At 37.5% G+C, this 25,066-nt stretch overlaps 3 protein-coding genes across 20 annotated transcripts in view; 1 reads left to right on the top strand and 2 right to left on the bottom strand.

The window, feature by feature from the left end:
* Positions 1-3,764, top strand: part of LOC137495984 (CMRF35-like molecule 2) — a 10,475-nt gene extending 6,711 nt beyond the window's left edge. For both annotated transcript variants that reach the window (XM_073907351.1, XM_073907350.1), the window contains 3 exons: positions 1,005-1,115; positions 1,583-1,623; positions 1,720-3,764. In XM_073907351.1, the coding sequence (XP_073763452.1) occupies positions 1,005-1,115; positions 1,583-1,623; positions 1,720-1,878 (311 nt within the window). In that variant the 3' untranslated portion in view covers positions 1,879-3,764. The remainder of the gene's footprint in view (positions 1-1,004; positions 1,116-1,582; positions 1,624-1,719) is intronic.
* adgre9 (adhesion G protein-coupled receptor E9) overlaps positions 1-4,463 on the bottom strand; it is a 40,637-nt gene extending 36,174 nt beyond the window's left edge. For 7 of the 13 annotated variants that reach the window (XM_021477476.3, XM_073906949.1, XM_073906974.1 and 4 more), the window contains exons 1-3: positions 4,131-4,463; positions 3,603-3,651; positions 3,279-3,333 (exon numbers count right to left, since the gene is read on the bottom strand). In XM_021477476.3, the coding sequence (XP_021333151.3) occupies positions 3,279-3,333; positions 3,603-3,651; positions 4,131-4,138 (112 nt within the window). In that variant the 5' untranslated portion in view covers positions 4,139-4,463. Of the gene's footprint in view, positions 1-3,278; positions 3,334-3,602; positions 3,652-3,980; positions 4,016-4,130 lie in introns of all 13 variants that reach the window. The other 6 variants (XM_073906894.1, XM_073906897.1, XM_073906939.1 and 3 more) reach the window with 3 other exon arrangements.
* Positions 4,464-5,837: 1,374 nt separating this feature from the next.
* LOC137495974 (Fc receptor-like protein 5) lies at positions 5,838-23,971 on the bottom strand. 5 transcript variants are annotated; one of them, XM_073906559.1, is made up of 15 exons: positions 14,931-15,081; positions 14,726-14,836; positions 13,353-13,423; positions 12,823-13,161; positions 10,581-10,829; positions 10,086-10,424; positions 9,596-9,850; positions 8,558-8,815; positions 8,227-8,481; positions 7,856-8,110; positions 7,523-7,768; positions 7,357-7,444; positions 7,194-7,242; positions 6,816-7,069; positions 5,838-6,283 (listed from the first exon to the last, which is right to left on the bottom strand). In XM_073906559.1, the coding sequence occupies exons 3-15, from the start codon at positions 13,405-13,407 to the stop codon at positions 6,250-6,252; spliced, it is 2,676 nt and encodes an 891-aa protein (XP_073762660.1). In that variant the 5' UTR covers positions 13,408-13,423; positions 14,726-14,836; positions 14,931-15,081; the 3' UTR covers positions 5,838-6,249. The 5 variants fall into 5 exon arrangements, with proteins under 5 accessions (XP_073762660.1, XP_073762657.1, XP_073762656.1 ...); XM_073906556.1 differs by lacking the exon at positions 14,931-15,081 and having other exon boundaries at positions 10,086-10,427; positions 14,726-14,917; XM_073906555.1 differs by lacking the exon at positions 14,931-15,081 and having other exon boundaries at positions 6,816-7,072; positions 10,086-10,427; positions 14,726-14,913.
* Between the last annotated feature and the right edge of the window lie 1,095 nt (positions 23,972-25,066).

Raw genomic sequence — 25,066 nt, 5'->3', positions numbered from 1 at the left:
AAATACTGAAAGATAAAACATTGACTTAAACAACATTTAAATATACAGTTCTGGCATGATGACACATACAGTCCAAGTTAAATACTGTACAAAAACACTTAACAGATTTGGTATTACATTTTCAATTACACTAATTAAAGGAATTTTTTTTAGTCATTTGTTTAATATCAAATACAATACGCTAGATATGACAGCGACTTATTGTGATTTAAAAAAATTTTTTTATTATTTTTACATTTTTCCAGTTACTATGACTATAATTATTAATCTTGTTTTATGCTTGCATTGTGTATCTTTGGTTATGGTTAGAGTTAGGTTTAGAGGTTAGAGTGGAGATTTTGAAAAATCTTCAAGATCAAGATGCTCAAAATCTATTTTAATGCTTTATTTTGGCATAGGTTTGACGTCTAAAATGATCTAAAACTAAAATGTTTTGAATTCTGATTATATAATTACTGTGTATGAATAATTTTCAGTCAAAACATGCTATATGTGTTTTTCACACTGCACATTGATTATGGGAAATTGGCGAAAATTGGCAAGTTGTCTTCTGTATGAACACCAAACAACCAAACAAATTGATCCCAGGGACTATAAGCCAAAATAAAGAGTGTTAACTTAAAACTACAATCCAATATAAAAAAACTGCTATTGGTAAAGCAAAATAATCTTATATTTTGACTTATTTTTTCAACAATTATTTATTTTATTTTATTATGTATTTTTCACGATAGTTGAACTAAAAACAAGACTAAATATTCATGCACTTCCTTCTGCATATATCCCAAAGTTTAAAAGAACTTTTATAACTGCGTGTGAATGTATGGTCATAAATCAGGAAAGTCAATAGCATTGTATTTTCCATAATTTTTGCATGAAAGCAACTCTTGTGACACACTAATCCCCATGTATAAACAATGAGACCCTGAATGTTATCTGTGTATAATTAACAAGTGCTAGATTTAAAGCTTTTAAACGTTCTTTATCTGTTTATCTATTTGCAGTGCCTGTCCTTTACATTATCTATGGTGGTGCTGGTCTGGTCATCATGGTGATCATATGTACAACGGGACTGATCACTGTTTGCCAGTGCAGAAAGAGAATCAAAAGATCAAGTGCGTGGACATTTCAAACAACATTTTCTATAGGATGCTTTACAATATTTTATTTGTACATGTACATTAGATTAGTCAGTACCAAAGCCAAAACTGAAACAAAAAATAAAGATAACAGTTAAAAAAAGAATACGTATAGCATATAAATATGGAATAAATGTATAAAAATATTAATGAATTTTAATGGATAGAATTGAAATAGAATTAATTTTTTCCAATAACTAAAGTTTGAATTTAACTGTATTATCTTTATATTCCTAAAGACCAAACCTTTATATTAATGGATATAACTGTTAAATAAAACTGTTTTGTTAAAATGCACCTAAGCATATTGACTATATTCACAGAGAAATTCATATAAATATTTATTTTCAAAGGGGGATGTGTGTTCATTTATGCTAAGCACTGCATGTATTTATGTATGAAATTAATGAAAAGATTTCACAAAAAACATTTTGCTCTGTCAGGAAGCAGTACAGCAAGATCGATATACAATGGGAGCGAGGAGGTGAGTGGCATGAAGGAAAAATGTTATCTACAATCTAACAACCTCATAAACCATCTAATTAGTAATCAAATGACACTATATTGGTCTTTCCTTTAGGCCAGTGGAGTTTACGAGAATGCTCCTGAAGACAGAGCCTACGCCTGCGTAAAGAAATCCAGTGACATATCGAAGAAGAAGAGGCAATCGGATCCAATTTATCAAAACATACACTTCGACACGAGCCACAAAGATGCTATCTATGGCAATGTTTATTAAAACGCAGACTTCTAGCCTCAATTTAATTTCAAGTATGAATCAGGACATCAATCCATGCAGCATTTCCGAACACAGCGTATGGCAAAAGCATATATTTACAATTTAATTAAATAAAAACATTCAATTGTTATTGTACCATTATCTGTGTATAAACAGTATCTTAATACTGCAAAATTCACATGCATCAAAATTTATGTTGTATCTCCATTTCCCTTTATTTTCAAATAAGGAAAATGAAAATTTATTTTGTGAAATAATATGTATAGAATTTAAATTGTATTTATGTGTGTGTATGTAGCTTTTCTTTAAATGTTTGAAAAGCAACGAACAAACTTACATGTACCTTGAGCTCCTCATGCAGTGGTTTTGGTGTTCCGCTTAACACATTTAATGGCAAAACTGTACATTTTCGAACATACCGAGATGTAGTAAATAAATTATTATCATCATGCTATACTCTACTTTACATGAGCACCAAGACTTTCAAGGAAACAAAAATAGTATTTTTATCAGGGTTTGTGCAGCCGACATTACGTCAATGACCTTTTTTAAAACCTTTTTAGGATGTAAATTTCAGACACATACTAGACTAAATGTTTCCCAGAGATGGGTTGCGGCTGGAAGGGCATCCGCTGCGTAAAAACTTGCTGGATAAGTTGGCGGTTCATTCCGCTGTGGTGACCCCGGATTAATAAAGGGACTAAGCCGACAAGAAAATGAATGAATGATACTAGACTAAATGCTAAAGACTTTTTACATTTTTTTTTATTTCCCTTTAAAAAATCTAAATTATTTATGTTTAGCCACATATTATAAACAATATGGCAATATAATCAAACTCTAATTATTGTACAATATATACATGCACATTTCTCTTTAAACAATTTTTTGAAAACCCAATAAACTAAATTCATGCACCATACATGGTCTATGTACAAAACAGTATTTATCTGTCTTCATGATGTAGAGTGTTGTTAAAAGTTTGATTGAGATGTATTGTTGGTGACTGGATGGGTGTTGACCCCTAAGTAGCGTTACACGGAGAAATTATGGCCTGTGTAAAATATTTTAAGACCTACAAGTGAATTTAGGTAAAAATTAGTTTTTGAAATGTAAGTCATATGAAGACTTTTAAAACCCAATGGACACAGTTTTTTATTTTGAATTATGATGCAATTTATAAACATTTACCTCTCCATATATATGCAATAATGTATGCTTACATCAACTGTTTTAGGAATTCTGACATTACTAAATAATCATTGTACTAGATACATTTAAATTTAACAAATGTGTTAACAAAAAATATGCTTTATGCTGTTTACAATGTATATACTTTTCTGGTTTGTTTTATACACCTCTACAGTCAATAAACCTGAAGTAATTTAACTTTGACTTACCTTTATCTGCACAATTAAATGACTGTCGGTTCTGTGATGAGTGTTTATCTTCTTTCTGTTGTTAAAATAAAGATATCTATTGAATTGAAATATGAGACCAGTATAGACATTAAAACTGTCTATGCAGCAAAACTTTACTATTGTTAAATATCTGTGGATAAAATGTAACATGTAATACAGTACACATACGTGCTTTTATCGGAAAATATCCACTACAGGTTTAAGGTAGGATTTACATTTTAGTAATAGTAGACACGCTGTAGTGGTCAGATGCATTTATTTTTGTAAAAAGCTTGTTTTTCAATGTAAATTTAGCTCACTGACCTTTTCTGCATCAGGTTGACGATAAAAAACAGCCCAAATCCAGCCGCAACTGCAAGAAATATGGACAAAAGAAGACAAATTTAACCCTTAAGACATTTAAATATGATGATTGGAGTCTGAATAGTGAATACAATTATGTTCAGGTTATTTGTACAGCAATATAAAAAAAATTCTTATATTTAAGCATTGTAACAAGCTCTTTGATTTTTTCTAAAAACACATTATAACTAACGTATACATCAAAACCAAGTAGATTGTGTTGCCCTATGGGAATTTAATTGAGTTTTTATTTAAAGTAAATACTTAAAAATTAAGCAAAGGTTTAAAAATACATCAACAAAAAAATCCCACAGGAAAATCCTGACAAAACTAATTTACTCGACAGCTTTCTGAGGCACAATGGATAAACTGATCTAAAATACAAACAAAATTGTAATATATTTAATTTAAAATACAAAAAAAGACACCCTGTTGTCTGGCTCTGTCAGTTACAGTAACGCTGACGTTATTATAGCTAACGTAACTTACCTTAACATTTTCCATTTGACATAACAGTCAAATTATTCATCTTTCCATGGTGAAACTCGACAAGCAAGTACTTAAGAATGTTATAAAACGTTTTTTAAAATAATATTGGTGTTTGCGGAGTTTAAAACTGCACATTTTAAGCGAAAAACGTTAGACTACAGGTCTCACTTTCCTCACGGTGAGCTGAAGAGGATAAATTCGCGCGCTTTCCATCAACTGTCAATCACGCGCTCTAAATGTTCAGCTCCGCCTAGTGGGGGAAATTGACTAAAATAAAATAAATATGAGATTAGGAAAAAAAAAACATAATGAACACCAGAAATTTACTTGTATAATGAGTAATCACACAACATTGTTGCATATATAAATTTCACAGTTTTTTTTAAATGCTAAAGCTGTAATTTACTTTGTCTCAGTCCACCTAATTCCATAGTCTTCAAGGTGCTCTGTGTCCTCTCTTCTTTCATTTCTTAAAAATAATGGCCAATTATATATATGGGTAAAATATTCCTTTATGCATAAACAGGTTGCTGGCTGTTCTTCCAATCAATGACAGATGCTGGATGGAAATAAGAAAAGACTCAATGAGATTCAATGCCAGTGTAGATGCTGTTTTAAAAGAATTCCATGCAAATGCAAAAGTTTTCACCAAATATAGAAAGTTTTTTGTTTAAGTAAGTATTTTACAGTACTTTAGAAATACTCAAAAATGCATCTGTCAGTGTTTACAAACTATTATCTTTGATTTACCAAAGTCACACAAGTAGCAATTTCACATCTGTCACATCCATAACAGCACTTTTTTTATATGAACGCAAAAATATTATTCATTAATTCTCCTTTTCGGCTTAGTCCCTTTATTAATTAGGGGTTGCCAAAGCGAAATCAACCGCCAACGTATCCTGCATATGTTTTACACAGTGGATGCCCTTCCAGCTGCAACCCATCACTAGGATACATCCATAAACTCTCATTCACAGACACATAACCTACAGCCAATTTAGTCGATTCGGTTCACCTGCGCAGAGACCCCAATGGATTTTGCAAAAATATTAAATAAATTAAAATCTATAATTTTTGTTCTATAGAGAGCATCTCTTATCCTTTTGATTAATATTGTGTCTTTGGGGTTGTGCAGTTTAATTCACAGAATATTTGTATACTGAGTATGTTGTATACTGTAAACTCGCAGACTTTTTGGTCACATCCATAACATATGTTTATTTTCCTCATTTAAAAGTTCAAAACATGTTTGTTTGCTGATTAATATTTTCCTGGTCCCATAACTCTGTGGTCAGTTGTTCTGGAAAATATAAACAGAAGTTGCAATATAATGTTAACTTATACTTTCTATGTAAATATGTTTTGAGTTGTTACTGCAAATGTCACATCCATATGCTGGAAATGCTCTTTATGACCCTAATTTGCTTTGTGAACCTAATAATTGTTGTTTTAGAGCAGGGGTGTCAAACTCAGTTCCAAAAGGGCCGAAGCCCTGCACATTTTAGTTCCAACCCTGCTCCAACACACTTAACTGTAGGTTTCAAACAAGCCTGAAGGACTCAATTAGTTTGATCAGGTGCATTTAATTAGGGTTGGAACTAAATTGTGCAGAGCTGCGGCCCTTTTGGAACTGAGTTTGACACCTGTGGTTTAGAGTATTCTAGTGATATACATTAAAGGAAAAAACAAACATGGATCTGATGATGGCAGCTATTGAAATACTTTTATTTTCATACAAAAGTAACACGGTAGAGCTTTATAAAACATTATTACATAAGATATTGGTGTACAATGTGGTAAACTGTCATGAGGATGTCACAATCAAAAACTTATATAAAATTAAAAAGCAAGATAAAACTTAACTTTAAAACTTATGGTTTGATATATTTAACAATAATATAAAGAAGACACAGCTGTATTTAATGTAAAAAGCAGCTAAAATTAAATGGCAAAAAAGTCAGTGTCATTGTAGAGAGAAGACTGTGTGTGCGTGCGATACTGACAATCAATTCAAAAGTTAATACATCAGAAAGTTGAAAATTAAATCTGTTAAAATCTAAATAGCAAAACTCATCCAGTCTCTGATGATCATCAACAGGCATTGACCCAATGTTGTTTATTTGACTGAGCTGTAAATCACGTCCTCACACCTGCAGAGAAATGAGTTGAGCACAGATTAATGTGGCGTTTCAGAAAGTCTCTCCAGAAGCTGACAATCCATAAGCTCAACAACACAAACAGGAGAGCTCTGATTAAAGGGACAGTTCACCCACAAATGAAGACCTGCTGTTGATTAGCTGATGATTATTGTAGGACATTAAAGAAGAGTTGAGCTAAAAATGTGCTACTTGCTGATTCCTAAAACTCCAGTCAACAGCATTTAGAGTCAGAAACAAAAACAGGCAAAGCTACATTAATAACTGTGGCTCCTGATGAAACTCTGAAGTGTTGGAATAAGTAAAAGTGTCTGCAGTCGCTGGTTTCTGACTCTCAGATAGATGCTAACCACTGACTAGCATTGACTGTGCTACTGAAGAAACACATTACTTGCACACTGGACGGCTTGAAGGAAAGTAGATCAACAGCAAATTTTAATGTTGGGGTGAAGCATTGCTTTAAGCACTGAACATGTTATATAAGGGTATCAGTGTTTAATTGGGGTTGAGATAAATGTTTTGTCACCTGTTGGCATCAGACGGACGCTGCATCTCCATCTTCTGATGTTCTTCAGTCTTCATGTCTTTGTTCTTGAAGAAATGAACACTGGCGTATTGAAGATCCTCCACATCTCCTGCTTCTGCTCTGCTGGAGCGTTTGGCTTTCTTTGCTTTAAAATTAACTTTGGCATAAAGATCCTCGCTCTGATTGGCTGATACTAGTGAATACACAGGACTGTCATTGGTTGAAGCCATTTCTGCTGATCTGCTAATGAGATTCTGCTGTGGTTTAATCAAATATCACAGATTTAAACAGAGTTACAGTCATGCTTTTAATATAGTTGAATTAAAAAAAATAATTTTAATAAAAAATATCTATATCTATAATAAAAAAAAAATTTGCCTGATTTTGTCTGGTATCTTCAGCTTTACCGTCTCTCCTATTTTTCTTCCTGTTATCAAGAAATTAAAAGCAATTTATTAACATTTCATTTATAATAAAGCAACAGGTTCAGTAAGTTCTGCATTTATGTTCATTTTTGAAACGTTCAATTTGAGCCTTTTACACAATAATGATGATGATGATGATGATGATCAATCCTCCACATCCCGCCACAACCCCAGTAAGTGTGAGCAGAGCAGATCTCTGAACCCCTGAAACAAGACGCTGATGAAGATCATTTGACAGCAGAGACAGAAGAAACTGAAAGAGTGTCTGTTTCTAGAAAATACCTTCAGTGACTGAAACAGACTCTGATCTCTGAGAGCCATATTTATTCTCAGCCTCACAGTAGTATCGGCCACTATCTAGTGCACTAAAACTCTGTCCAGATCCAACAGCTGAGCCTTGAGTCTCCTTAAACCAGATATATTTGACAGCAGGAGGGTTTGAGTCGCTGCTGCAGCTCAGAGTCACTGAATCTCCAGACACTATTACAGCAGATCCATTTATAAATACTGAGACATTCCTGGGAGGATCTGAAGAAGAATAAATGTATGAAACAACAATAATAAATAACTGATCAAAATTCAATCTGAAATTATTAAAACTAAATATAAACTCACACATGACATTAACAGTCACAGCAGCAGATTTCTGAGATCCATGTTTGTTTTTAGCAGAGCAGGAATAATTTCCACTGGCCTCAGATTTAATGTTGGTGATTCTGTAGATTTCACCAGATCCCACTGATGTTTCGTCTTTATAAAAGCTGATTTCAGCAGGAGGGTTTGAGTCGCTGCTGCAGCTCAGAGTCACTGAATCTCCAGACACTATTACAGCAGATCCATTTAGAAATACTGAGACATTCCTGGGAGGATCTGAAAAAAATAAATGTATTCATTTGTTAACAAAGACCAGTTAAACATTATTAAAATGGCTGTTAAACTAATATGACCAGAAAAAGCATCAGTCTCGTGTGTTGTAATACACTCACACATGACATTCAGTATTACAGGATCAGAGTTTTTCTCTCCATGCTCATTTCTGGCTCTACACTTGTATTCTCCACTGTGATCAGAGCTGATGTTTGAGATGCTGAAGATTCCTCCAGATCCTACAGATGTTTCTCCTTTTAACCAGCTGATTTCAGCAGGAGGGTTTGAGTCGCTGCTGCAGCTCAGAGTCACTGAATCTCCAGACACTATTACAGCAGATCCATTTATAAATGCAGAGACATTCCTGGGAGGATCTGAAAAATTGTAAAATTACGAGTAAACTAATATGACCAGAAAAAGGATCAGTCTGTTGTGTTATAATACACTCACACAAGACATTTAAAGTTACAGGATCAGAGTATTTCTCTCCATGTCTGTTTCTGGCTCTACACTTGTATTCTCCGCTGTGATCAGAGCTGATGTTTGAGATGCTGAAGATTCTTCCAGATCCTACAGATGCTTCTTCTTTTAACCAGGTGAAGTTCACAGCAGGAGGGTTTAAGTCGCTGCTGCAGCTCAGAGTCACTGAATCTCCAGACACTATTACAGCAGATCCACTGACGGACACTGAGACGCTCTTTGGAGGATCTGAAAAAAAAAGGCACAATTTTTTTATTTTAAAATTACAAGTAAAAATAAAAAAATAAAATAATCTAGAAGGAGAATAAATACTCGATACTTTCTATACTAGATGCGTATTTACATGAATTCTTTAGTATATAATATAGATTTAAATCTGAACTAATGCATTGTTAAATAAACAATCGAATTAGCAGATTTACTGATTTAGCACAAGATTCAAAGACAGATACCCCTGATTTACATACAATTTCTTAATTTTACACTATTAAGTTTCAAACTCGAGCAAACAAAACTTTCATGCCGTCTACATCAGACATCCCAAGTCTCCCGGAAGTTGTGGGAGTATCCCTGAAATGCTAGACACTCCCGGATGCCCGCAAATAAATGATAATCTCCCGGAAATCACGCGTCTCCTGCCCGGTCCTTAAATATGTTGCACACCCCCCTCTCCACTGCATCCCTACTAGCTCTTCAGGTACGTCGCGCGCAACTCACCCCCACCGCTCTTCAAGTACGTCTCGCGCGCACACGCCCCCCTTCACAGATACGTCACTCACTACTCAAACCCCCCCACCCCCCCAGCTCTTCGAGTACCCGCTAATCCGCTACCTCCCTCAAATCAACTCTGTATCCCCCGGAAATTACTTTTTCCAACTTGAGATGTCTGCTACATGACTGGCCTTGAAACAAACATTAACTAAATGAAAGTGTTATTTATTTCAGATATATGTATAATACTCTACTTTTCTATATTTAACTAATATTAGTCAATAAGTTTATACTCACAATGTACATTAAGATAAAAATATGTAGAGTTCAGACGTTCTCCTGTTTTTCCTCTTGCAGCACATCTATATTCTCCAGCATCAGAGCGTCTGACTGACTGCAGGTGAAGCTGATTATTCAGTGTTTCTCCAGTTAATCTCTCTGTGTTTCTGTACCAGATGAATGTAGTTTCTTCAGGCAGAGAGCAGCTGCTTTTACAGCTCAGAGTGACTGAATCTCCCTCTTCAGCAGTCTGCTGTGTCTCCACCTGCAGGTCTGACAGAGAAATAACAACAACATCATCATCAAGTAAATAACCTAAATCACTTCAGTTACAAATAAAAAGCTTGATGTTTTCTGTAGTTCAGACGGTCGTGTTTCAGTTCTATCACTGTTTACTTTGAATCAAGTGCTGAACCCTTTTTTCAAGGATAATGCAATAAATTTAAATAATAATAATAAGGATATAAGGGTCTTTGTCATTTTTTTTCTAAGAGGTTATTAGTTTTACCTGCAATATAAAGCCGAACTCCAGGACGCACGGTCCATCTTTTATTCAGTGTATCTGTACATCTGCAGTAGTAGATGTGTTTATCAGCTTCTGTTACTGCAGTCAAAGTGATGCTGGAAGTGTCTTTATCTCTGACACACTGAACTCTTCCTGCTTTATCAGGGTCTGAACACAGGTCTGGTGGTTCTCCATCTGTTTTAGTAGTTTTAGTCCAGAAGGCTGGTGTGAGCTTATAATCATCAGAATATGTTGAAGTACAGGATATTTTCACTGTTGATCCCTTTAATGCACAAACATATGAAGGGCTGTAATTCACTCCCCAATCCAGCCAACCATCAACTGCTGAAACACAGACATAAAGGAAAACAATCAAAGATGCTTTTAGAAACAGCACACTGTACATAAATACTTGGCACACTTTAAAACACACTGCAATATTGTAACTTTTCCAAATTCAAATATTATTTCACTATACATATGATTTTTTGGACTCACATTCTACTCTGACATAAACAGGTGGAGATTTCAGATGTTCATTTCCTCTTGCAGCACATTTATATTCTCCAGCATCAGAGCGACTGACTGACTGCAGGTGAAGCTGATTATTCAGTGTTTCTCCAGTTAATCTCTTTGTGTTTCTGTACCAGATGAATGTAGTTTCTTCAGGCAGAGAGCAGCTGCTTTTACAGCTCAGAGTCACTGAATTTCCCACTACAACAATCCGCTGTGTCTCCACCTGCAGGTCTAAATAACAAAAATTTCACCATTAAAAGTGAACACAAAAAAAATCTGCAGGTATTGATTCTGGTTTTGTTTTAAAGCTGCATTATCCTCTTTATTTGTTAGTACACTTTCCATTTAATAGTTGTTTGTCTCCAATTTAGAAATGCATGTTAAATGAGAAATGTTTTTTATCCGCACTGAATTGCTATTCTCAGGAAACACACAGTGTCACATCCATCAGTGACCACCTGAGGGCGCTGTAGTGCATCAGGACTCAGTTAGCACTACAGCGTCCCAGAAAAACTACAATCCCATACATACCATGCGCATACACCGGAACACTTACACTGACCCGTCATCTCATCTGTTCTGTGTTACCATTGATTATCTGGACTATCTATACAACCATTTCACCTCTGTTTTGCATCGCGTCGTTTGTCTTTCTTGTACCCAGTAAGTCTGTTTTTCCTAGTTGTTGTTCCTGATCTCGCCTTGTATCTTGCTATAGTGTTGTTCATGTTTATCAGTCTTAGTTTCTTGTTTTGTTGTTTATTTGTTACTTTGCACTTTGATATTTTTTGATTTTTGTTCACTGTTTTTGCACTTTAATATATTAAAATCTGCACTTGAATCCGATATCTTTTGTTCCCGTTTTTGTTATTGTTTTGATCACACCTAACGTGACACACAGGGGTCCGTTCTTCGTACGTGGATTACTCAGTTAGCTGGATTTGGATATTGACGATTTGACACGATCCAGGATCGTTTCGTTCTTCAAAGCTGATCCGAGAGTTGTTGTCATAGCAACAGTTCTGCTAGGTCAAACCTGGTCGGGAGCAGGTTCAAATCATATAAACAGGATTAGATCGGCTCAGTTCAAGCAAATATAATACAGAAAGTATGTTCCGAATTCTGATTTTTTTCTTACAGTTGTAGTTATATACACTTGGGAAAATGGTACATATTTTTTAACTATATATATAAAGTTATAGTAATTAATAAAATAACTAAAGTTATACATATTAACAAAACTTATGCAATCTGCACCCTCGAAATGAAAGTACAAAGACTGCCACCTGGTGGTGCAAAGAGAAAACTTATTGATATGAACTTTTTAGATCGCTTTAGTACAAATTGTGTATAATAGAAATGCAAAATATGTGACTTTTTTTTTTAAAGCAATAATACATTTCAGCAGTCATGAACATGTTTTGATAGTTAATATGCCAGTGTTTTGATGCTTCACAAAAGTTGCAGATGACTTTACCAATATGAAAATGCTTTTGTAAACAACCAGTTATTCTTTACACCGAATATTTTCTAAATGTAGAACTAATATATTTTCTAAATGTAGAACTAAATACATTGTTTTGCATTGAAATACATGATGAATACTCGACACATGAAAGTAGAAAGCCTGCATCTCACAACAAATGTGGAAGGATATCGCGTGTCATATTTAACAAACCGTTTACTGCTAATTTGATGTAATTTTGCTCACATGGATAATTGAATATTAATCAGATGATGTCATTACGCTGCTGTGCCGTCAGCCAATCGCTGCATAGCTGATCATGATTTCGAGGATCGATAGATCTGTCCTTCAATACACATGCAGCGATCTCAGATCAGTTTATCCAGACATTCTAATCTGATTCGTGAACTTGCTTGAAGAACCAAATTAGACAGAGATCAGTTATCAAGATTAAAAGATCCAGGATCTGCCAAATAATCTTAGATCATTTAAGCGAGGTACGAAGAACGGACCCCAGGAGAGCAAGACCTAAGGTCAAGAATATCACAAAACAAAAATCTGTTTATTTACTTTAAATACTCTCTAAATACTAAAATACTCCTATTGTACAAGCAAAGAACACCTGAAATGTAAGTAAACTGTTCAATATTTAAAAATAAATGTGTGTCTTTTTTGTTTCAAAAAAGAAAAATGTTCAGAAAAACTTTTTTCACAGAAAGTAAATGTGTGTGTTTATTGTCTGTTGTTCACTGCTCCTACCTGTGACGTCCAGCTGAACACCAGAAGTCCCCATCAATTTTTCACCCTCAGCATCAGTGGTGAATCTGCAGTAGTAGATGTGTTTATCAGCTTCTGTTACTGCAGTCAAAGTGATTCTGGAAGTGTCTCTATCTGCTCTGACACACTGAACTCTTCCTGTTTTATCAGGGTCTGAACACAAGTCTGGTGGTTCTTTATCAGTATATTTGGTCCAAAAGACTCTTCTTAGGTTCCGATAATGATATTTTACTTTACAGGATATTTGCACTGTTGATCCCTTTAATGCACAAACATATGAAGGGCTGTAATTCACTCCCCAATAGTCCTGAGCATCAGACCCTGAAACACAGACATCAGAAATGTTCAGCTGTTTTAAAGCAAGGCACAAAACAAACCTTTTCACTTTTGCTCATTTTTATTGTCTGTCAGTAAAACACTGCTGTGGGTTTTTGAGACACAAAGTGTGAAGAGCTCAGTCAGCTTTTCAAGAGAGTTAAAGTTTGTCTGTAGTGACTGTAGTGAAAACTCACCCACAGTCATGATCACTAAGATCAGAGGAAGAGATGCTCTGAAAGACCTCAACATAGTGACTTCTGCAATCCTACAAATGACAAATATGACAGTATGAGCATCATCTCTACACAACAGCTGCACACTGAACAACAATGACAAGTTGGTGCCACACAAGCATGTTTTTGTCAGAAGTTTGCCCTCAGGTGAACAGGGTTTGTATCTTCACTAAAACATTGAGTAAAATTAAGATCAATTCAGGGCTGTCTAATGCTTTGGAGTCTTACTTTGCTTTAGTGATCAAGAGCGAGAGAAGCAGAATCAACATCCTGACCAAACCAAACACACACAATCACCACTAAACACTCTGTTTTCACCGCAGCACACAACTAAATAAATCCACACACACTAGTAAAGCAAACACATGAACATAGTCCAGCATGAACAGAACTTTCTAATAATCTGTGGGGAAATAAAGTATTGTAAGAGTCCTTTGATTCTTCAGTTTGGTTCACGTCTCATTAGTCTCCAGTCCTGCAGAGTTTTGATAAAGCTGGTCTTCCTGTAGTTTTGGAGAAACTCTTAAAGCTGGACTGGTTTGTTCAGATGTGTTTGATTGGGGTTTGAGAGAAACTCTGCAGGACTGAGACTCTTCAGGATCAAACTTGTCTCTCTGTACTGAACGTTTCAGCTGAGCTTCACAACAGATCAGCATTTGCAGAAACTCTTGTTGTTTTGAGGAGGAACTACATCATCTAGAATCTCACCTGTCCTGCACACTGAAATGTATTGACTACCTGTATACCAGGTGAGGCTCATTTAAGAGGACTGAAGGTTGGAGGAACTAAGGAGTACCACCAAAAAAACAAATGGGAAGTTAAGTTAGTGTGTTCTGAACAAGTCTGATGTATGCTTCTGCCTTTTCTCTGTGGCGCTCAGTAAAGGTTTATATAATCACGACTGAATCCTGTCATTTCAGTACATTACACACATAACATGCGTATTCATAACAGTTATGCTGTACTCATATGCCCAGGGGGTTAGAGGCAAAGTAACAAACAAAACAAATAAAAAAGATAAATTTAAATAGATAAGTAAATAAATTTAAGTGAAAACAGTAATACTAATAATATTTTATTGAAAATAAAGCGAGTGGAGAAATCTCCTTTTATTTCTTCAGCCTCACAACAAACTTTCACTCTAAACTGAAATATAACAGAAAACAAAACAAAAAGAAACTCAGAAAAATATTTTACTAATATAGATATTGAGCTTCTTTTAAATCGTCAAATCAACATTCAGCAGGTTAATAAATTCAGGAAAAATTCATTTTTAGATATCAATCGAAGCTCAACAGAATTAATATAATGCTTTAGTGTTGAAATGCTCTTACCGTGCTGCAGTGTCTCAGTGCCGACACTCAAAAAAAATCTTCAGCAGCTGAAAAACACCAGAACATTTCCTGCAGTCGGTCTCATCTACATATGTCAGACAGCAGAATTCACTATTGTTCAGTGTTTGAGAGGGAAAATGTGAAAACACAATTAGTTTGGAGACAGAACTGAGTAAAACACTTTAAATGAGTGTCTGAGCATCACCAGATGAAGCTTTGCAGCTCTTAGTTTCACTTCCTCCTTTAAGCACAAACTCAGTTTTGACTCATAAAGTGTTAACATGACATACAACACACTTACACATGAACCACATTCATATCCATCAGAACATACTCTACATCGTGTTTAAGTGGGTCAGAGGCAGCTTCTGACAAACAACACAAGTGCTCTGCTGACAGAATAGAGAGTAAAGACTTTGAATTTAAATGGTCAACTCTACTTGTCCACTTCTCTGAATATGATATTAGTATAGTTTACATTAATAAACACATTTTAGTCACTTATCTCGCTTTAAACAGCTGCAGCTTCTCTGTTCTCACCGTTGCTTGTTTTTCTAGAGATTGTTTTGAAAAGAATTCAAGTTTTCTGTTATGGTGGGCGGAGCTACGATTCACAGATGGTAATTGGTGTTTTTCTGTGCGGTCAGTTTGCTCAGTAGCTTACCTTGTATGATAGCATACTTGTCTGTGTTTTAAACATCAGTCGTTAAAACTTGTTTGATTTGCCATATTTTATCATAATGACTAAGGAAAATAACAAATTTGAATTAATTTAGTAACTATAAATGTTAATCAATGTTTATTATGGTAATTAGTGTATAAATCAATTTTAGTATTTTAAATGTCCACTTCTGGCCTTTATTCACATATGAAACTGATAAAAGTCTGACCACTAGAGGGCAATCTGAAAACACACATGAAATACCGTTACTGTGTCATTAAATACACTAAAAATGACAAAGAAATGTTTATTATGAAATCTGACAACATACAATATAAACAAATACAGTAAAAAACTGTCAACACAACACTTTAATAGTAACAGTTACAGATTGCATTAAGATGAAAAAAATTCTTAGTGGTTTAAATGCTTAGAAAGCTTAAATGAAATCTTTGAAATGCAAGTGAAGCAGACAATAATTAAAATAATGTGAACAATACTGCAGTTGCTAGCCTGAAAATCTGAAATGCTGTGTTTATCTTAAACAGTGTTTGCATAAGCAGAAGAATCCTACTGTGTGAATAAAGTCTAATATGTGTTTATGAGCAGTCAGATGTTGATGAGCTCTAATGATGATCAGTTTCTGAGGAGCTTCAGTATTTGCCTGTATATGAGCAGTAATACAGCGAGGAGAGTTTAATGTGGATCTGCTGAAGCTCCTGCTACATGTAGAGTCTCATATTCAGAAGATCTGGACTGAAGCTCAAGAGCCGTGTAGGTCTCATCATCAGGAGCTCTGGAGCCGACAGACTGTGAGAGAAACACATGAACACATCAGCCTGTGTTTATCTGGATCTGATCAATCTCATTTCTACACTTATACTGCATCACACACACACACACACACACACATCTGTATTTATAATTCAGTGTAAGCACACAAGCGTATTGTGTGTTTCTGACCTGATTTTGCTTCAAAGCTTCACTTGCAGCTGCTCTCCTCCTCTTCAAACTGAAAACACAGAGAAAACTATGTTTGCATTTGTGTTTCATTGGAGATTTTTATGTCAGTAAATTGACTAAGATCATGTGCAGACAAACTCTACTCACCATATGATCACAATAATAATGAAGATGATGATCAATCCTTCACATCCCACCACAGCCCCAGTAAGTGTGAGCAGAGCAGATCTATGGGCCCCTAAAACAAGACGCTGATGAAGATCATTTGACAGCAGAGACAGAAGAAACTGAAAGAGTGTCTGTTTCTAGAAAATACCTTCAGTGACTGAAACAGACTCTGATCTCTGAGAGCCATATTTATTCTCAGCCTCACAGCAGTGGCGTAGCGCAAAATGCAGGAAAAGGGGGGTGAGCGATCACAAACTGAGGGGACGGGGGAGTCGGTGGAGCGATGATGCGAGGAAGCGATCACAAATTAAGGAGCGGAGAAGGGGGGTGGGGTGGAGTGACAACACGGGGAAGCCTTCACAAACTGAGGAGCCATCACAAATTAAAGGAGTGGGAAAGTGGGGCGGGGTGGAGCGACGACGCAGGGTAGCGTTCACAAACTGAGGAGCGATCACAAACTGACACTGAAAGCGGCGAGAGCGTCCAAGTAGCCAGAAGTCATTCATTGTCAATGAGAACCAAGTCAACTTTATGGTAATGAGCAATGACGAGGTTCGGCGGCAAGCAATCAGAATGAAGTAGTCCAGACGTGAACTTTGGTTCCGACCACAGTTGTTCCCAGGGGTTTGATTATTGCGGTTGCCGGATTTTCAATTACTGAAAATCGCAAAGACGCAGGGCCCCCTAATCACCCCCCACCCCCCAACCCCAGCCCCCCCACCCCCCCACCGCAGCCCCAAGGTGCTTGCCCTGCGGGCCCGTCCGCCACACCACAGCCTCACAGTAGTATCGGCCACTATCTAGTGCACTAAAACTCTGTCCAGATCCAACAGCTGAGCTTTGATTTAAATAAATCACAAACTCTTACAAATATGAACTAAATTAAATTATTAATGTAAATGTGTCTATAATACTTGTTTGATATTTTACCACTATTAATCAGTCAGTTTATACTCACATTTAACATTAAGATAAACAGGTGGAGATTTCAGAAGTTCTCCTGCTTTTCCTCTTGCAGCACATCTATATTCTCCAGTATCATTGTAGGTGACTGACCGCAGGTGAAGCTGATCATTCAGTCTCCGTTCAGCAAATCTCTCTGTGTTTCTGTACCAGTAGATTATTGTTTCTTCAGGCAGAGAGCAGCTGCTTTTACAGCTCAGAGTGACTGAATCTCCCTCTACAACAGTCTGCTGTGTCTCCACCTGCAGGTCTGACAGAGAAATCACAACAACATTCCGTCAATACAGTGTCTTAAAGCTGCTGTTCATACATTAATTGAGGTTAAAACATATCTAAAACAAATTTGTGAGTTTCTCTTTGCACCACTGCATCACATCTTTATCCATACAGAAGGAGTCTCAGATATAACACACATGAGGAGCTGTAAGTGGAGGATCATTTACAGTTTTTCATCACAGCAGCTGGAGTAAATGGCGGATTATAATCCAGAAAGATCATAACAACCATCATAAGTGACTGGAGATTCACCCAGACTCAAAACCAAAAGATTCAATATGGATACTCTAGAAAATGAAGCCCCGCCTTCTAGTACAGGAGCCAATCATTGACTGCTAAAGACTCTCCGGGGAAATATCTCAGTCCAGATGTGTGTTTTAATAACAGTTTCTGAATCTCAGCAAATTCTTGCCTCATGAAAAGTTACCACGCAGGCTTTTTGGAAATTTATGCCCAGAGCTATACATTTTCACATAGATGCCATTTACACATCCTTCTTGTGAGCATTCATGAGTAGCTGGGGCTTGATGTGCATCTTTCAATATAACATATACTTTGCAATCAACTGACCCACACCCTTCCCTAAACACAACCGATAGTGTTAAAAGCAAACAAGAAAAGTGTTGAGCACTAATGACTGCAGTGATTTCAAGACTGAAAACACATCTGTTTAGCTGTGCCTTTACTGAATGAGCACTGTGCTGCGTCCGACAGATTGCGCTATTATGTTTTTCTCTTCTTCTTTATTCTTTTATCACATTTTACCTGTTTTTGTGTTTTTTTTTGTTTGTTTGTTTTACTCATTTTTATTATTTGTTTTTATTTTTATTTTACTTGTTTCTTTTATTCTTGTTTATGTAAAGCACTTTGAATTGCCACTGTGTATGAAATGTGCTATATAAATAAACTTGCCTTGCCTTGCCTTGATTTCTGATTTGACAAGGAAAGAAAGAAATAAAATGGTGCTGAAAAATAGCCCAACCATAACGATAGGCTAAACCTGTGTGGAGCGATGCAATAAACAGTACAGATAAATGGAAAATAAAATTTCCAAGAACAAAAAAAAAATTGCTGATGTTACATGATTTGGGTAAAAATAAATATACAATTCCCTGATTTTCAGTGCCTTTTATAGACCTTTTAAAATTCTGTGATGTTGACGCAATAGCCTAGTGGTTAGCGTGCCGATATATGGTGCAATAGCACATCAGGGCGTTGCGAGTTTGAATCCCGGCTCGATGACATTTCCCTACCTCCTCTCTCTCTCCCACTTTGCTTCCTGTCTCAATACTGTCCTATCTAATAAAGGCCAAAAATAAATCTTTAAAAAAAAAAAAAATTCTGTGATGTTCTACAACAGGGGTCCCCAATCTCGGTCCTTTAGGGCCGGTGTCCCTGCAGGGTTTAGCTCCAGCTTGCCTCAACACACCTGTCTGGGTGTTTCAAGTATACATAGTAAGACCTTGATTAGCTTGTTCAGGTGTGTTTGATTAGGGTTAGAGCTAAAAATCTAAAGTTTGGTGATCCCTGTTCTAGAAATTCCCTCGTGGAACCCTGAGTACAGGATCCAGAACAGTGCAGCGACCGGCAGCCACACAAACACAGCAAAACATCAGCTTTATCCATGCTGAAGAGCCACACCGTTCATTAAACCACATAAAGACAAACTTCTGCTAATAACTACAACTGCACATTTTAAAGAGAGGTAGCAATAGACAAAACCTACATACTGCAGGTTAAAAATAAACAAACAATAAATACATTATGATGAAAAAAGAAAGAATAAAGCATTAAGATGTTTGTATTTGGAGGATGATTTTATATTAAAGCAGCTGAATCATGGCAAATAAGCATTGCATCCATTCTCACTTTCGCTGGGAATCAACACTTCAGAAATACCTGGTCAAACATCATGCAGTGCTGTGTGTGTTTGTGTTATTTTAGAGTTTTGCTTCTACCTGTGACGTCCAGCTGAACTCCAGGAGTCCCCGTCCATTTTCCACCCTCCACATCAGTAGTGAATCTGCAGTAGTAGATGTGTTTATCAGCTTCTGTTACTGCAGTCAAAGTGATGCTGGAAGTGTCTCTATCTGCTCTGACACACTGAACTCTTCCTGTTTTTGAGTCTGAACACAGGTCTGGTGTTTCTCCATAAGGTATTTTGGTCCAGTAGACTGATCTGAGATTCCGATAATAAGGATATTTTACAGTACAGGATATTTTCACTGTTGATCCCTTTAATGCACAAACAGATGAAGAGCTGTAACTCACTCCCCAATCCAGCTGACCATCAGACCCTGAAACACAGACATGACAAATGGAGGATTGAGGCAAGGCACAAAAAATCTTTTCACTTTTGCTCATTTTAATTGTCTCTGTCTGTAAGGGTGCGCTCACACTATGCTATCCGAACTAGGGTTGGGCAGATAGAAGACGCCATCGCCCATAGCCGATGGCGGATAGACATCACGATGCTGAGCTGGCATCGCCGATCCTCTGCCCCGCCCCCGTCGCAAACCCGCTCACGAAAAATACACACTCAGGCCCCGTTAACACTAATACGTCTTAAGCTGCGGTCATATTAGAGTTTCAGGATGGGTTAAGCTGCGCTCACACTTGACTTTTCTCCCAATAGACTCCCATTCATATGCACGCGAATGCATCAGACCGGAAACGCAAAGTTATGCGTCAAGTTTCGCAGGTTGATGCGGTGCAAAGTTCAAGCTTGGTGAACTCTGACCTACGAAATCCCATCACTTGACAGCGTGAGACCAATCAAAACATGGGATCAAAACATGGCCTCTCTAGACTGAAATTTAAAACATGGAGCAATCGCATGCTTTTTAATGTCTATTAATCTTGTTTAATCCCGCGCATTTTCGCAGCGCCTTACGATAGAATTTCGCACACACAAACTCTAGTGTGACCCCAGCTATAGTGTTAAAATGGCATTTTAGAACGAAAATGACTCACATCCACACTGTTTTACCTAACATTTCTGAACAGCCCTCCGTCCACTGAAAACCCACATCACGTGACCACACACACACACACACAGACACAGACAAAGACACAAATGGTGCTCACTGCAGAGCCACACACACACACAGCCACACACCGTCATGCGCTCCTCTGAGCTCCAGACAGAGAGCAGTGCACGTCAGACAGTTTATCAAGGATATACCGCTGAATCGCGTCTCACTATAGTTGTTTAACGTGATATTTAGACATTTAAGTCTCCCGGAAGTTTCCGCAAACGAGTGATAATCTCCCGGAAGTCGCGCGTCTTCCTTCCGGTCCTCAAATAAGTCACCCTTCTCAACCCCGGATCCCTTCTCACTCTTCAGACACGTCGCGCACAGTCTATCATCTTACATGATGACGATACCATCGTCCGTGCGATGTTTCACATTAGACATCGTAATGCCAAATTGGTCGACATCGCCCTATTCTAGTCCGAACCGTGCCCAGCCCGTTTCCCGGATGGTTTGAGATGTGTGAGTGCTCTAAATTAGGCTCAGGCATGGTTCACTTGGCCGGCCTGGTCGGAAGAGGAGTGCCTGAGGCTTTGGCGCGGTACGCTTGTAGTGTAAGTGCAAAGCGCCTGACCCGAAACTGTAGACAAGATGTGACTTTTATGGGACTGTTTCATATGGATTTATTAATCATTCTTACAGTTTAATTAACCCAAACTGTCAAAGGTTATTAAAGACTTAAACCCCTCACTGCACGACAGCTGCACTTTCAGCAAACGATATAATTAAAGAAATCTCCGCTGTGTTGAGCGAGAGCGCCTACTGAAAGCGTGCTTTGGCCCGGTTCAAGGCAACTGTAGATAGTGTGAGGACGCCCTAAAACACTGCTGTCTGTTTCTGAGACACAACGAGTGAAGAGCTCAGTCAGCTTCTCAAGAGTGTTAAAGTTTGTCTGTAGTGACTGTAGTAAAAACTCACCCGCAGTCATGATCACTAAGATCAGAGGAAGAGATGCTCTGAAAGACCTCAACATAGTGACTTCTGCAATCCTACAAATGACAAATATGACAGTATGAGCATCATCCCTACACAACAGCTGCACACTGAACAACAATGACAAGTTGGCGCCACATAAGAAATGTTTGCCTGATGGTGACCAGGGTTTGTGTCTTCACTGAAACATTGAGTATAATTATTTATGACAATTAACACCACTTCAGTATTTTAGACAGGGCTGTCAACTCTCCTACATTCACTGTGAGATTTGCATTGGCTCAGTGGTTAGCACTGTTGCCTCACAGCAAGAAGGTCGCTGGTTTGAGTCCAGGCTGGGCATTTCTGTTTCAGTTGGCATTTCTGTGTGGAGTTTGCATGTTCTTAGCGTGTTGGCATAGGTTTCCTCCGGGTGCTTCGGTTTCCCCACAAGTTCAAAGACATGCACTATACACTGTAAAAAATGCAGTTTCACACAATTCAGTCATGTTGTCCCAACACAAATCGAGTAAGTTACACTTTTAACAAATTTGTGTGGATTGAACACAAAAATTAAGTTGTCTCAATGAAATCTCAAGAATTGTGTTTAGGAGTAGGATGAACAAGTTAAAAAAAAAAAATTTGAGTATAGGAGAATTGGGTAAACAAAATTGGCCGTAGTTTATGAATGTGTGTGTGTGTGTGTGTGTGTGTGTGTGTGTGTGTGTGTGTGTGTGTGTGTGTGTGTGTGTGAGTGTACAGGTGTTTCCCAGTACTGGGTTGTGGCTGGAAGGGCATCCGCTGCATAAAACATATGCTGTAATAGTTAGCGGCTAATTCTGCTGTGGAGACCCTAATAAATAAGGGACAAAGCTGAAGGAAAATGAATATATAAATAAATCTGTTTAGGGTGTCTTTTCCCCAAGATTTTTTAAGGTGAAATAAAAAACAAAGTATTACTTTTGTTATTTCACTCAGTATATAAAACTAAACACCACAGCTAACAGGTCAGTGACGACACGTCATCAGCAGAGTTTATCAACTGCTCCAGTTTTTAAGTCTTGACAAAATAAACATTCAACGGACTCTAAATCAGACACTAACATGGTGGATGCCGCGTCTCTACGTTTTCCAGCTGCAGAAATAACATCTGACTTTGGCCTCTGTCATATTTTATATTTGGATTCTGACTCAGCTTTAGTGATCAAGAGCGAGAGACACAGAATCAACATCCTGACCAAACCAAACACACACAATCACCACTAAACACCCTGTTTTCACAGCAGCACACAACTAAATAAACCCACACACACTAGTAAAGCAAACACATGAACATAAACCAGCATGAACAGAACTTTCTAATAATCTCTGGGAAAATAAAGTATTGTAAGTGTCCTTTGATTCTTTAGTTTGCCTCACGTCTCATTATTCTTCAGTCCTGCAGAGTTTTGATAAAGCTGGTCTTCCTGTAGTTTTGGAGAAACTCTTAAAGCTGGACTGGTTTGTTCAGATGTGTTTGATTGGGGTTTGAGAGAAACTCTGCAGGACTGAGACTCTTCAGGACCAAACTTGTCTCTCCTGTGCTGTACATGTCAGCTGAGCTTCACAACAGATCAGCATTTGCAGAAACTCTTGTTGTTTTGAGGAGGAACTACATCATCTAGAATCTCACCTGGAGCCTGAGCGGCCCTGACCACAACATCTGTATTTATAACAGTTATTGAGCTTCTGTAACTCCTCAAATCAACATTCAGCAGATGCCTTTGTAACCCAGCCGGTGCTATGCCACTCAACCCGCTCCGAGTTGGTATCGAAACAGCAACCTTACGCAGTTGCTCTAACAAGGAGGCTGAAGACCATGGCCTCTAGCGTCTGTTACTAGAGGTCAGATGAGTGAGGTTTACCTTCACAGCATTTCACTGGCTGGCCTTTGCTACACTCACCCCACTAAACCTCACTGCCATCCGGGTCACAGCACCAATGTAACCCCCCGGTCCAACACCACCCAACCCGCTCCGAGCTGGGATCGAACCGGCGACCTTCCGCATGGGAGTCGGTTGCTCTAACAAGGAAACTAAAGTCCATGGCATCTAGTGTCTGTCGCTAGAGCACCTTTAGAGGTCAGAGGAGTGAGGTTTACCTAAACAGCATTTACTAGCTGGCTTCCGTTACACCTTCACACAGATACCAGGCGCAGATCAATAGAATTATTTTAGTGTTGAAATGCTCTTACCGTGCTGCCGTGTCTTAGTGTCGACGCTCAAATGAGATCAGCAGTTCAAGCTATTACTATAAATGGACAGTTTTCACACTTTAAAAATACACTGATACAAATATTTGTCTTCCTCTTTCTGGGTCTGTATGAGATCATCTAAAAAACACCAGGACACCTCATGCAGTCGCTCTCGCCTACAGATGTCAGACAGCAGAATTCACTATTGTTCAGTGTTTGAGAGGGAAAACGTGAAAACACAATTAGTTTGGAGACAGAACTAAGAAAAACACTTTAAATGAGTGTCTGAGCATCACCTGATGAAGCTTTGCAGCTCTGTTTTGCTTCCTCTTTCTGCACGGACTCAGAAGTTCAGCTCAGAAGTGAACATGACAGATGACACACACATGAAATTCTCTGCTGACAGATTAATGACATTTAGAAAATGCTTCTTAAACACTAATTAATTACTAAAGGATGTAATCTCTGTTAAACTTTATTTAGGGTGGCTTGATGAAGCAACGTAGAGTTATACAACATCAACTTCTTCTTTTTCTTAGACTATTTTAAGAAAGCATCTCCTCCTAGACCGTTCAAAGTACAACAACCAAACTCACTCCAAACCTCCAAACTATACTGAATTAGGTTGCTCTGTCTTTTCCAACTGATCCGACTTATGGCCTTCTGAAAACTGACCCGGAAAATTCTGAAAAGTCCCATTGACTTAACATTGGACAAAACTTTGTGACCTCTCAACTTTGCATCAGACTGTCATGTAGACCTAACTTTGGACTCATTCAACTCAGAATACCAATCTGCCAATCAATGATGACCTTTCAACTTACTAGCCACACCCTAGCAACCACTTATGGCACCCTAGCAACTGTCCCATACTTTCATTGTAAAAAAGTGCCATTGACTTTACATTGGACATTCTAACAACATGCCAATTCATACTAGATACAAAATAACATACTAATCATAGGTGGCGAGTGCGTAGCACTGTTGCCTCACAGCAAGAAGGTTTTGGCTGTGTCAGTTGGCATGAAGAAATTAATTCACAACTTCAAATTCAATATTATAAAATTCTAAACAGGAAATTCAGATTGTGAAATTCAGATTCAGCAGAAAGTAGGTCAGGGGTGATCAAC

The sequence above is a fragment of the Danio rerio genome, chromosome 1, assembly GCF_049306965.1.
Source record: "Danio rerio strain Tuebingen ecotype United States chromosome 1, GRCz12tu, whole genome shotgun sequence".
NCBI classification, from domain to species: Eukaryota; Metazoa; Chordata; class Actinopteri; order Cypriniformes; family Danionidae; genus Danio; species Danio rerio.
The sequence above is the reverse complement of the archived record's forward strand: the minus strand, read 5'-3'. Positions and strand labels throughout refer to the sequence as shown.

Bases quoted from the DNA above. Each gene is read 5' to 3' on its own strand.
- LOC137495974 (XM_073906551.1), bottom strand. From the start codon at position 21,764: ATGTTGAGGTCTTTCAGAGCATCTCTTCCTCTGATCTTAGTGATCATG. The intron at 9,851-10,085 runs GTAAAACTAATA...TTTCTCTGTCAG, and splicing joins AGTTCGGCTTTATATTGCAG to ACCTGCAGGTGGAGACACAG. The intron at 7,073-7,193 runs GCAAATTTTTTT...ATTAAACCACAG, and splicing joins AAGATACCAGACAAAATCAG to CAGAATCTCATTAGCAGATC.